The sequence below is a fragment of the Nannospalax galili genome, unplaced genomic scaffold (assembly GCF_000622305.1).
Source record: "Nannospalax galili isolate Female #2095 unplaced genomic scaffold, S.galili_v1.0 scaffold386, whole genome shotgun sequence".
NCBI classification, from domain to species: Eukaryota; Metazoa; Chordata; class Mammalia; order Rodentia; family Spalacidae; genus Nannospalax; species Nannospalax galili.
Window position 1 is genome coordinate 2,867,460 of NW_008356676.1, and position 13,165 is coordinate 2,880,624.

General features: G+C 37.8%; 1 protein-coding gene across 4 annotated transcripts in view; it reads right to left on the reverse strand.

The window, feature by feature from the left end:
• Naa16 (N(alpha)-acetyltransferase 16, NatA auxiliary subunit) overlaps window positions 1–13,165 on the reverse strand; it is an 81,086-nt gene that overhangs the window by 40,209 nt on the left and 27,712 nt on the right. For 3 of the 4 annotated variants that reach the window (XR_003847245.1, XM_008854690.3, XM_029556964.1), the window contains 4 exons: window positions 12,311–12,464; window positions 9,567–9,686; window positions 7,072–7,167; window positions 3,909–4,015 (listed from right to left, as the gene is read on the reverse strand). Coding sequence is in view for 3 of the 4 variants with exons in the window: in XM_008854690.3 (XP_008852912.1) it covers window positions 3,909–4,015; window positions 7,072–7,167; window positions 9,567–9,686; window positions 12,311–12,464 (477 nt within the window). In the remaining variant the exon portion in view is untranslated. The remainder of the gene's footprint in view (window positions 1–3,908; window positions 4,016–7,071; window positions 7,168–9,566; window positions 9,687–12,310; window positions 12,465–13,165) is intronic. The other variant, XM_017794772.2, reaches the window with a different exon arrangement.

Sequence of the window (13,165 nt, forward strand, 5' to 3'; positions counted from 1 at the left end):
TCTGATGGATCCAAAGCCCCCAGAATAATGGATTTAAACTAAAATCCCCCAGGCCTGAGAAAAACTGTACAAGGAAGTAAAAATAAAAAATAATTCTGAATGCTAAGAACAAGCTGAGCTGACCTTTTTCATGCTCTTTGCCCAAAGCTGGAAATCATCCCAGAAATCCCCCCCTACGTCTGCTTGGCACATAGCCTCTGCTTTTTTGCTTGGCACATAGCCGCCGCTTGTGACGTTACTGCCGCTTTCTCTCTAGTTTGTGGTCTTTGTCTTTAAAAGAAGCCTGTGAACTGGGCTCTGGGCTTCTGCCCTCCGAGTGAGGCAGGGGTCCGTTTTGCAAAACGTAATAAATCCTTATGCTTGTTGCATCTTCTGGTCTGAGGACTGAGTTATTGGGGAGCGGCCTCCTATGGACGTTGGGTACCCCAAACTGGGGTTCCAACACGGTTAAGAGTACTGCTCTTGCAGAAAACCTGGGTTCAATTCCCAGCATCCACATGGTAGCTGACAACCATCTATAACTCCAGTTCCAGGGCATCCAATACCTTCTTCTGACCTTCACAGGCATTGTGCAACACAGGTATACTTACATGCATGAATACAATATACTCATACACATAAAATAAATATTTTTAAAACAAAAAAAAAATTTAAATATTTTTAGAAAGGTAGTCACAAATAGAAAAATTTAAGATGCTGTAGAGCACAGTAGGGTAACAATTATAACAACTTTTCATTATATTTTTTAAAAAGTACATGTCAGGCATTCCAAATTTCCTAAAACAAGTGTTTAAGGAGCTAGAGATGTTAATTACCCTATTTGATCATTACACATTTTACATGTATACAGTTACCACACTGTACTCCACAAATATGTGTATTTTCTATCAAAATAAAAGGCAGAACTCAATTCTATCATTATTTCTCTCTTTTTTTTTTTCTTTTTGTTTTTTTTGAGACAAGATCTCCCTGTAGCCCCAGCTGGCCTGGAACTTGTTAGGTAGACCAGACTGGCCTCAATCTCATAGAGATATGCCTGCCTCTGCCTCCTGGGATCAAAGGTGTGCATCACCACACCTAGCCATCATTTCTTTTTAACAAAGATGTGAAAATTTAAAATAAACTCATGATTTGGAAATTAATGGTATTATCTTGTTTTTTTTCAAAAGGAATAGCTCTGAAAATATGATCCTCATATCATTAACTTCATCAAGATCAGCCAGGAGCTTGCTAGAGATGCTTATTTTTAGATATCGCTGTAGACATCAGAACTCTGGTTCTATACAATGTATGTTTAAAAGCCTCCAAGTTACCCAATACACAAGCATTTGAGAACCATTGATGAAAATGTTGAAAAAAGACTTTTAAAAGAAAATTAAAAGTAGCAGACCCCTTTTAATATACCAAAAGCACATAACTAATCATTTAGAATGCCTATAACTTAACTATTTTCTAGGCTTAGAAATTCAGTACTCAAATTATTTCAAGTTATGGTAGCAATTATTTTTTTCATTAACTTAGATGCCATCTACTAGCAGTTTGTAAAAACTAGAGAAAGCATAGGTAGTTTGCTGGGGGTTTTGTTGTTGGATTTGTTTATTTGTTTGTTTGTTTATTTGTGGTAGTGGGCTCATACAACACACACATGGAGAACAGAGGACAACTTGCAGGAGCCTCCTTCCTATTCTATCATGCAGGTTCCAGGGTATCAAACTCAAGTTGCCAGGGTTGGCAGCAAGGGTCAATGCCAACTGAGTCATCTCACCAGCCCCGCCAAACACAGGTTTTAAACAGGGTATACTATGCATCTCTGGAGTAATACATACTTTTTTATTTTTGGGGGGTCTTTTTAAAACTGGATCTCCCTGTAGCCCCAGCTGTCCTAGAACTTACTATGTAGACCAGGCTGGCCTTGAACTCACAGAGATCTGCCTGCCTCTGCCTCCCTAGTACTGGGATTAAAGGCCTGTGACACCACGCTTGGCTCCAGTAATACATACTTTTAAAATCAATTTAATAATAAAAAATACAACAAACTAAATAATCAAAAAAAATTAGTAACTACAACCAAACATACACTGAAGTTACATAATCCTTACCCATTGAGCCATCTCTCCAGTCCTCATTCTTCAAAACTGAATTTTGCTTCCATCATTTTAAAACCAAGAGAGCCAATCCACTTAAGACTGGTACCAAGGACCACAATAAAAAATGGAGAGCCCCAAAATGGACAGCATGAATTATGTGGCTGTTATGATGTGGGTCTAGTGTCCCCCCAAAGCTTTGTATTGAAGCTTAACCCCTAGTTGATGGCACTATGGAGGTAGGAGGAAAGTCAGGCCCTTCAGAATACTGACAGTTAAGTCCCTTCCTTTCTTTGCAATTCCTGCCTGCCAGGATATGGTCAACTTTGCTCCACTATACACTACATACTCTCCTTACCAAGATGCTCAACCTTGCCACAGGCCCAACACAACAGAGCCAAGCAACCACAAATGAAAACCATGAAACTCTTAACCAACATAAAAAGTATTCCTTCAAAGTCTTTTATCTCAGGTATCTTGTTATAGTGATGGAAAGCTAACACAATGCCTCAAATATTTCACAAACTTGGAATTTTCCAAGGTCAATCATGCGTCTCTTGTTTTAAATGTGTTCTTCAAGCAGTTTGAATTGATTAGGACTAAAGAAGCTGTGATGGATAGCTTTAGTGTTAACTTGATACACTTGGGTTGAGGGAGCCTCAATTGGGGAATTTCCTTCATTGGATTGGCCTGTGGCCATGTCCATGGGGCACCTTCTTGATTGTTGAGTGATGTGGGAAGGCCCAGCCGACTGGGGGCGGTGCCACCCCTGGGCAGGTGGGCCTGTGTTGCATAAGAAATCAGGCTGAGCAGGGGCCAGGGGAGAAAGCCAGTAAGTAGTGTTCCTCCATGGCCTGTGCTCCAGCTCCTGCCTCAAGGTTCCTGCCCTGAGTTCCTACCTTGGGTTCCCTGATGATCTGTGACCCGGGAGATGTAAGATAAAATAAACCCTTTCCTCCTCAAGTTGGTAGTGGTCAGAGTGTTTTGTCACAGCAATGAAGAAACAAACTAGGACAACCACCAAGTCTGGCTTTGGTTTTTTTTGTTTGTTCTGAGACAGGTTCTCACTGTGTTGCCTAGACAGACCTGGAATTTACTATGTAACTCAAGCTGCTTCAAACTCAAAACAATCCTCCTGCCTCAGTCTTTTGAGAGCTGGTATTACAAGTATGTGCCACCACATCCAGCCTGTAGTATGTGAAATTTAAAATTCTACTTGAAAAGTGTACCTATTAAGAAGTAAGTAACTTTTATAATAATTTTAGTATGGTTTGGGTTCTTTTGTTTTAGCTTTTGGTTTTCTAAGGCAGAGTTTGTCATGTATCCCTGACTGGCCTGGTACACACTATATAGCACAGGTTGACTCAAATTGTGGCATTCCTCCTTCCTCAGCCTCTCCAGTGCTGGGATTACAGCAGCTGAGATGTGTATGCCACCAAATCCAGATGTTCATCTTAGTATTTTTTTTTTTTTTGTCTTGAGACAGGGTCTCCCTGTAGCCCCAGATGTCCTGGAACTCACTATGTAGACCAGGCTGGCCTTGAACTCACAGAGATCTGCCTGCCTCTGCCTCCCAAGTGCTGAGATGAAAGGTGTGCACCACCATGCCCGGCCATCTTAGTATTTTTATAAAACTCTTATATGCTATGAACATATAGTTTGACAATTCCTTTGGTATCAGTTGAACTATACACATATAATATTGGTATACCTATTAGACAAAAATTAAGGCAAATAACACTACCAGAACAAAAAATGATTAAAGCATAGCATAGTCCATGGAAATCTATAATAAAGCAAAACTGAAGAAATATCAAGTTTTACCTTTTCTGTATTACAATATAAAGATTTCAAAGTAGTAAACAAGGGTGGGCAACCTTTACTGAAGTTTGGTCTCAGGAATTTATCCATGAGTTCTCGAAATTTTTTACCTAGAAAAAAAAAAAAAAACTTTGATCGATGCAAATAATTCTTAAATAGACAAAGCTCCCTCAGAAACAATTATCTCCCAAGTAAATTTTAAACCCCAAAAGTCAGTCAGCATTATTTTTGTTATATAGAAAGCATAACCCCAATACTTCAGTAGGCAACTGTATCACTACATACAGATAGTAGGTAACTGATCATTAGAAATTTACTCTCATTTTTTTTTACTGCATTTACTTATTGTGTGCGAGTATGTGTATATGAATATATGTGTGTATGTACCACACAACATGTATGCAGGTCAGAGGACAACTTGTGGAGGTCAGTTCTCTCCTGCTACCAGAGCTCAAACTCAGGTTATCAGGTTTGGTGGCAAACTCCTTTATCCACTGAGCCATCTCATCAGTACTGAAAATGGATTCTAAATAGTCTTATGTTTTAAAACTCTGAATTAGAAGTGCCCATCTACAATCTAATCCAACACATTTCTAAGGGGTACTTCATTTTTTCCCAATTGTGTCAATTACAATTTTTGTGTATACATGTGTACTGTGTGTCTATGTATGGGCAAGCACATGCATGTGTGTCAATAGAGGCATACGCGTGTGCTACATGTACATGTGGATGTCTGGTTGTTGGTCCTTGCCTCCACCTCATTTTGAGAGGAGGGTCTTCTTTGTTGTTCTCCTGCTGTGTACACCAGACTAGCTGGCCTGTGAGTATCTGGGAAGTCTCTTGTTTCTGCCTCCCATCTATCCATGGGAGCACTGGGATTTCATACACTTGGTCTATGCCACATAGTTCTAGGAATTCTAACACAGGGTCCTCACATTTGTACAGCTAGCATTTTCACTCATGGGGCCATCTCTTCACCTCAACTAAGCGGGGCCAGTAAGATGACTCAGTGGGTGAAAATGCTCGCCATACTAGCCTGTTTGATTTGCTAACTTCAACCTAAGTTCCATCCCCAGAATCCACAGTGAAGAGAATAGAGTCCAAAAACCTGTCCTCTGACCTTGACACATGTGCCACATGAGCAAGCCCACACTCTCACATGTAGATGACTCACACATACACAATAATAAAAATTTAAGTTAATGATTTTTTTGATAAAAATAAGGTTACAATCCAATCACTTAACTATTTCCATTACGAGAATTCATAAACTATACCATCCCCAGAATAAAAAATTTGAAGTTATATTAGCTTTTTAGAGTTTGACTTCTACCAAAGAAATGACAATAATTTACAGCTGATAGCACAACTAAAAGGCTGATAAAATAAATTTTGCTTTTGTTTTTGTTTTTTTGAGACAGGGTCTCCCCTGTAGCCCCAGCTAGCCTGGAACTTGCTATGTAGACCAGGCTGGCCTCAATCTCACAGCAATCCACCTCTGCCTCCCAAGTGCTATCATACCCGGCCAAATTCATAAGTACTTTATATATTTTTAAATTTTATTTTTATGTTTATGAGTGTTTTGCCTACATGTATGTTACTATGCAATGCCTGAGGAGTCCAGAAGGCAGCAGATCCCCTGGAACTGGTGCTAATGATGATTGTTAGCTGCCATGTGTGTACTGGGAACTAACCCAGGTCCTTTGCAAGAGCAGCCAGTGCTCTTAACTGCTGAGTCATCTCTCCAGTCCCACAAACCAAATTTTAAACAAAGATCTTAGTTATATGAAGTACTAATATACTCACTACCTCTTATACAGACCCCAAATAAGTACAAGTTCAGCTACATGCAAAGTCTGGTTCAAGGTTATGAATATGTTACCAAGCAATAAGAGTAAATCACAGAAGATATTTTACACAAATTAAAAACACAGATAATTTTGTTTTTCGGGATGCAAAATACATGGAGCTTTTAAATAAAAGCAATGGCCTAATAAGCAAAATTCAGAAAAATAGTTAATTCTGAAGAGAGGAAATATTATGGTTTAGATATCAAGTGTCCCCAAAGGAAGCTCCACTGGCCCACTGAGTTCCTATCTACATAGGCTATTAGAAGGTGGAGTCTAGATAGAAGAAACAGCTCACTGAGGGCATGCTTCTGAAGGGTGTATCTTGCTCTAGGGCCTCTCTCTCTCCTGGCCATCAGGGAGTAGACAATTTTGCTCTACTATACCCTCTCTGCCACTGATGGTCTGCCTCACTACAGGTCCAGAAATGATGGAATCATGGACTAAACATATGCAACTATGGGATAAAATAAAACGTTCCTCCTTTTAGTTGTTTATCTCAGATACTTTTGTCATAGGAACAAAAAGATGACTCATACAAAGGACTTCAAAAACTGTTCTTAGCCGGGCGTGGTGGCGCACACCTGTAGTCCCAGCATTTGGGAGGCAGAGGCAGGGGGATCTCTGTGAGTTCAAGGCCAGCCTGGTCTACATAGTGAGTTCCAGGCCAGCTGGGGCTACAGGGAGACTCTGCTTCAAAAAGACAAAAACAAACAAACAAAAAAACAAACAAAAAACTGTTCTTACCCTAAACCATGTGGTGGGTACAAAGAGCTCACAACTCTTTCTATGAATATAAATACCCTAAAAGGATGGAAAACTTCAAAATTCTACCACTTAGCCAGGCGTGGTGGCGCACGCTTGTAGTCCCAGCACTTGGGAGGCAGAGGCAGGTGGATCTCTGTGAGTTCAAGGCCAGCCTGGTCTACATAGTGAGTTCCAGGACAGCTGAGGCTACAGGGAGACCCTGTCTTAAAAAGAACCCCCCCCCAAAAAATTCTACCACTTAATAATAGTTCATCTAGAATTTGTCATCAAATCTGAGGAATTTCATTTACCTTTTAAATATGGATGCCTTTATAAAGTCACACAAGAAAAACAGTTTTGCATAGATAACTTACACTCAAAACTAACATTTAGCTATATATTGAAGTATGACAGTCTTATTAATGTACACAATAAAGTCCATAACTGATCACGCCTACTTATAATATTGGTATAGACATAAACACTGTAATAGCAACAAATTTTTAAAACAAGAATGATACTGATTAATTCCAAAATAATTATTAGTGTTCCAAAAGATATCCTAGTATTACCTGGGACAAGGTTCAAAGGTAATCTTCTAGGTGAAATTGCTCTGGGGTGCTGCTTACTAATTTCTTCGTAAATCTGAAGTCTCTCTTCTAAAGAGCCTATTACCAGTAAAGATGCGTAAGATTCATCATCTAAAATAGTAATAAACTTTAAAATAAAAATTATATTATTAATATCAAAGGTGCTCTCAATTTTGCAAAGAACTAACAAAACTCTGTGGTGGTAAAATACTATAATTAAGAAATCACTCTTCTAAACCAAATATCAGAAGAAATCCACATTCCTGTAATTATAATAGATTCTCCATCCAACTCAAATGACTGACATCAAGTCACAGAAAGACACTGCATTTCTTTTTTTTTCTATTCCATAGCTCTGAGCCCATGAAAAAACATATTTTTATAACATATGCTTTATAATATATTTTATATTAAATACCCTAAATGAATGGAGCCTCCCCCTAAAAGTCTACCATATCTGTTGATTAAGCTTAAATAACAGCTTTAGGATTATGATTATAAATGATTTATAGTTTAGAAGATGTACCCCAGAGCAATTTCACCTAGAAGATTATGAATCAAAATAAAGCATTCCTTCCTTAAGCTGTTTATCTCAAGTAAGTAATACAGTTAGAAACCAGTAGTTTAAAAGAAAAAAGTTGCCTGGTGTGGTGGCGCACGCCTGTAGTCCCAGCACTTGGGAGGCAGAGGCAGGCGGATCTCTGTGAGTTCAAGGCCAGCCTGGTCTACATAGTGAGTTCCAGGACAGCTGGGGCTACAGGGAGACCCTGTTTCAAAAAGACAAAAAAAAAGTCACAATTATTTTACATTTCCAACCTAAGGCATGTAACTTTTGACTTTTTTTTTTTCAACACAATATTCAATCAATAATTGATTTCTAATCATTTTCCTTAAAAAACTAAGAAAATAAAATTTTCATAATTATTTCAGGTATTCTTTCTATTAGTAAATAAGATTTTAAGTCAGACATGGAAGTATAGTCCCATAAATCTCAACACTCAGGAGACGGAGCAGGAGGATCAGGAATTTAAGGTAATTCTCAGCTACACAGCAAGTTTAAAGCAGTCTAAGGTACATGAGCCCTTATTTCAACTATGTGTGTGTGAGTGCGTGATTTTAGGAATAATAACTGTTCCTACCAACATTTAATTGGAAAATACCAGGGAAAGGCGCTGGAGAGATGGCTCAGCAGTTAAGAGCACTGATTGCTCTTGTTGAGGACCCAGGTTCGATTCCCAGCACTCACATGGCAGCTAACAACTCTCTGTAACTCCAGTTCCAAGGGTTCTAACAGTTTCTTCTGACCTCCAAGAGCATTGCACAACACAGATGCATTTACATACACGCAGGCAATACACTCATATACATAGACTAAAAATAATAAATAAAATATTTTTAAAAATACCAGGGAAAAATTGGAATAATACTCTCTACAGTTCTGAAAACTGTCAAAAAACATTTTCATTCTACACAAACTAACTTGTTTTAAAATTAGGAGAATTTTTTTTTTTTGGTCTTTTTGAGACAGGGTCTCCCCATAGCCCCAGCTGGCCTGGTACTCACTGTGCAGACCAGGCTCGTTTTGAACTCACAGAGATCTGCCTGCCTTTGCCTCCCACGTGCTGGGATTAAAGGCATGAGCCCATGCCCGGCCAAGAGAATAATTTTTATGTTGTTGCTGTACACTATATACCCTCAATGAGAATGCTTTCATTCAATTCTTATAAAGGTCAAAGAAAACAGACCTCTAATGATTTAATACTAAATAATTATGTCATTTCCCAGAAAGGAAATATTCATTTTCTTCCTCATCTCTCTATCTCTAGTTAGACTTTTTGTTTTGTGCTTGTATGTGTAAAACATGTATATACATATGTGTGCATGTCCATGTATGTGAGCTATGGCATGTCTGTGACAGAGTCACCTTCTACCTTGTTTGAGACAGGGTCTCTTATTCTTGCATATGCCAGACTAGTTGTCTGCAAACTTCAGGGATTCTCCTGTCTCTACCTCCCATGCTCTTCATAGGACTGCTGGGATTACAAGTGCTCACTGCCTTGCCAGGATTTAGGTGGGTTTTGGGGATCTGAACTCAGGTCCTCATAAACTTGTGTAGCAAGCACTTTACACACAGAGAACTCTCCCTAACCCTGTTTTTGAGTCAGGGCTTGCTAGATAGCCCAGGCTGGCCTAGAACTCACAAATCGCTTACTACAGCTTCCTGGAACTGCAGGCATACATCACCATGTCTAACTCTATAATTAGAGGTGGTTTTAAATGGGTCAAGGCACGTAAAATCATCTATTAGCATTATTATTTATGTGTAAATATTTGAGTTAATTTTCACACCCATATTTAATCTGTAATTTTACTACATGGGAAAACAACAGCTGATGCTAAAATTATTCTTAAGGATTATTACACCTTCTGTAATCATACTTCAAAAGCTAGTTAAGAGGCAAAAAATCATTACATACGAAGTTGCAAAGCTTTTTCCAAGCCTTCATAATAACACCAATTTTCTGCATTGCGATCAATCAAGTTTTTGAATACTTCGCTGGCTTCTTTTAATCTTCCCAATTTCAACAGCATTTCCCCTAAAATTAAGTTTAAAGTTACACTCATTTTACTTAAGCATTACTTTTCTGACCCAAGAGAATTCATTAAGCACTAGTGAACAGATATTTATGAAAGACCTAGTTCTATATGCTTCCTCTTAGGCCATCTTACAGTTTATATAACTGAGTAATTTATAAAAACAGAGTAATTCACAGCTTACCTTCAGAAATGAACCATATTAAAATTCATTTTTAGCTTCCTGCTCCCCAAATCACATGTAGATATTAATTTCTTAGCAAATTATCTCTAAATTAAACATATGTTATACCTTCCTGAAGATAACTAAACAATCACACAGCAAAATTAGACTAGCAAGTAATTCTCATGAAATATGCCTACATTCTTACTGTATATGATTTCAATGAATCTTTTCTGATCAGTTCCTGTATTCAGTAATTGTCCATTCAATCCTCTTGGTTTCTTTCTAGATTACTAAAATTGTTTAAGCTAATTCAGCACAATTATACAACAAAACATTACTTCATAGCAAGAAACCACAGAAGCCATGTTCATGTGAGCCATCTATAGGTTCAAATATTTTTACTGTCATAAAAATTCCAAGTGGCTGTGGGAAATAAGACTCTAGATCCTTCAGATATAATAGAGAGTATACCTCTTCCAAGATAAAAGAGTTTTTCAAAAATAAATATATCATACCTTCCTATTTCCAACATTTTTGATTCCCTACAGAACCTATTTCAAACAAATACACCTTTGGAATATACTGTTGCTTTAACATTTACCATAAAGGAGAAGGCAGATTATAATATTATTTTTATTCATAATATTTTTTTCATTATGCAAACAATAACCATGCCCTACTTTGTACAACTATTTCCTGGCCAATCTATTACCCCACTTATCCTAGATAAAATAGACAACAGCATATTTCTTCATTTCCATAAACATGTTATTTGCTACAACCATGAAGCAAATGTTATTACTATTAGGATGCACAGAACAGTAGCTGGAGAGATGGCTCAGTGGTTAAGAACACTGGCTGCTCTTGCAGAAGACCTGAGTTCATATCTCAGCACCCATATGGCAGCTAACAACTGTCCATAACTCCAGTTCCAGGGAATCTGACACCCTCTTCTGACCTCCTCAGGCACTGAAAGACATGGGTATGCTTACATACATGCAGGTAATACACTCAATACACATAAAATAAAAATAAATATATCTTTAAAAGAATACAGGGGCTGGAGAGATGGCTCAGCAGTTAAGAGCACTGACTGTTTTTGCAGAGGACCCGGTTCAATTCCCAGCACTCACATGGTGGCTAACAATCATCCATAACTCCAGTTCTAGGGGATGTGATGCCTTCTCCTGACCTCCTTGGGCACTGCACAACACGGGTGCACTTACATACATGTAGGCAATATACTCACATAAAATAAAAAGTAAAGAAAAGAATGCACAGAACAAAAAAAGTACATATACATATTCACAAATTAAGTGAAAATCTCTTTTTACAATTTTTTTAAAGATCTTAAGTAAGCTAATAATTACAAAAGGGATAAATATATAAATATCAAATTGGCCTGCAAAGTTCACTGGAAAAATAATGCCTTAACCTGTCTCTATAAGCCATATTGAGAACTGGCTATATTCAAGATACTGCTTCCCCAAATTATTCTTACTACCAATATGAATGTGGCTATGCAGTCATTTTTAAGACTTTTTTTTAAAAAAACTGAACTGATATTACTACATTGCCTATTAATGCTACAGGATAAAGAAAGAAACAGAGAAATAGCTGCTTGAAAGCATTAAGATTTAATCACAAAGGGGCTAAAGAGATGGCTAGTAGCTAAGAGCACTGGCTACTCTTGCAGAAAACCCAGGTTCGAATCCCAGCACCCACATGGCAGCTATCTGTAATTCCAGTTCCAAGGGATCTGATACCCCCTTCTGTCTTCTGTGGATACTGCATGACACAGGTGCACTTGCATGCAGGCAATACACTTATACACATAAAATAAAAATAAATTTTAAAAAAAGATTTAATCCCCAAAACAGCAGTAACATAACAGGAAGAAAAAATAATTACCTTTCTCTTTGCATCCATAAATTATTAGTAAAACAAAAAAGAAAAGAGTATCTAATTATATAATAATATTTTAATCAATTATTTGAAACATTATTTTGTCATTAATACTGATATTAATACTAATTGCAATAACAAAAAAATGGATTGGAGGCTGGAAAGATGGCAAAGCCATTAAAAGCTTATACTGCTCTTGCAGAGGACCCAAGTTCAGTTCCTAGCACCCACATGGCATAGCTCAGGATCACCTGTAACTCCAGCTCCAAGGGATCTGACACCTCTGACTTCCCCTGGCATATACCCACACACAAGCACATACATACATGTAATTAAAAAATAAATAAATAAATCTAAAAAATAAAACCTCTAAATCAGTAGGTGCTATATTTAAAAAAAGACAACAGCTCCTCGGTTCCCTTTATCACAGAGCTGTTATGGGGATTAATAATGGCTCAATAGCTAAGTACTTAGACTACCTCCAGATATACAGCAAGTGTGAAGTGTTAGGACAAAATTTTAAAAGTCATTTTAAAAAAAAGCAAATCAACTTACCCTTAATTTCTTCTACCAAAAGTTTATCACATATCTGTTTCTTGTACGTTTCTATATGATTCAAAGATTCCTGAAATAAATCTGCCTCTCTCATCACTTGATTCTGATATAGTATCAGTTCACTATATTCATAATCTACTTTGTTGAGAGGAACCTGGAAGAAAAAAATTATCTTATTTGTATAATTACATGAATTAGTTACAGATCTTTAAACTTTTTGCTCAGGAAGCTGGAGAGATTGCTTAGTGGTTAGCACAGGCTGCTCTTACAGAGGACCCAGGTTTGGTTCCCAGTACCCACAACTGCTACCCATAGGTCCACAGAACTGATGCCCTCTTCTGACCCCTTGTGGGCATTGCACGACATGGGTGCACTTATATATATGCAAGCAAAACATTTATACACATAAAATTAAACTTGCTCAGAAAAGCCATTTGCACAAACGTAGTCTACAAGAAGTTATAGATTAACAAAAAACTAATGCAGCCTTTAAACAAAAAAGAGGTATGTATGGCCAAGAGAAGAGATCAGCAAAGCCTATGTTCAAATATAAAAATGGTTGACATAGTAAGGAATCTGGAAGAAAAGGAACCAATAAAGGAATTTACCAAAGTCTCATATTAAAAGATCAATATACCAAGATCAATCCCACTTCTTGGCAGGGCCTGGTGGAGCAGGTTTTTAATTTTAGTATTCAGGAGACAGAAGTAGGCAGATTTCTCCAAGTTTGAGGCCAGCCTGGTCTTCAAAGTGAATTCTTGGTCAGCCACAGCTACATAATAAAACCCTGTCTTGCCTGGCATTGTGGCACATGCCTTTAATCCCAGCACTTGGGAGGCAGAGGCAAGCAGATCT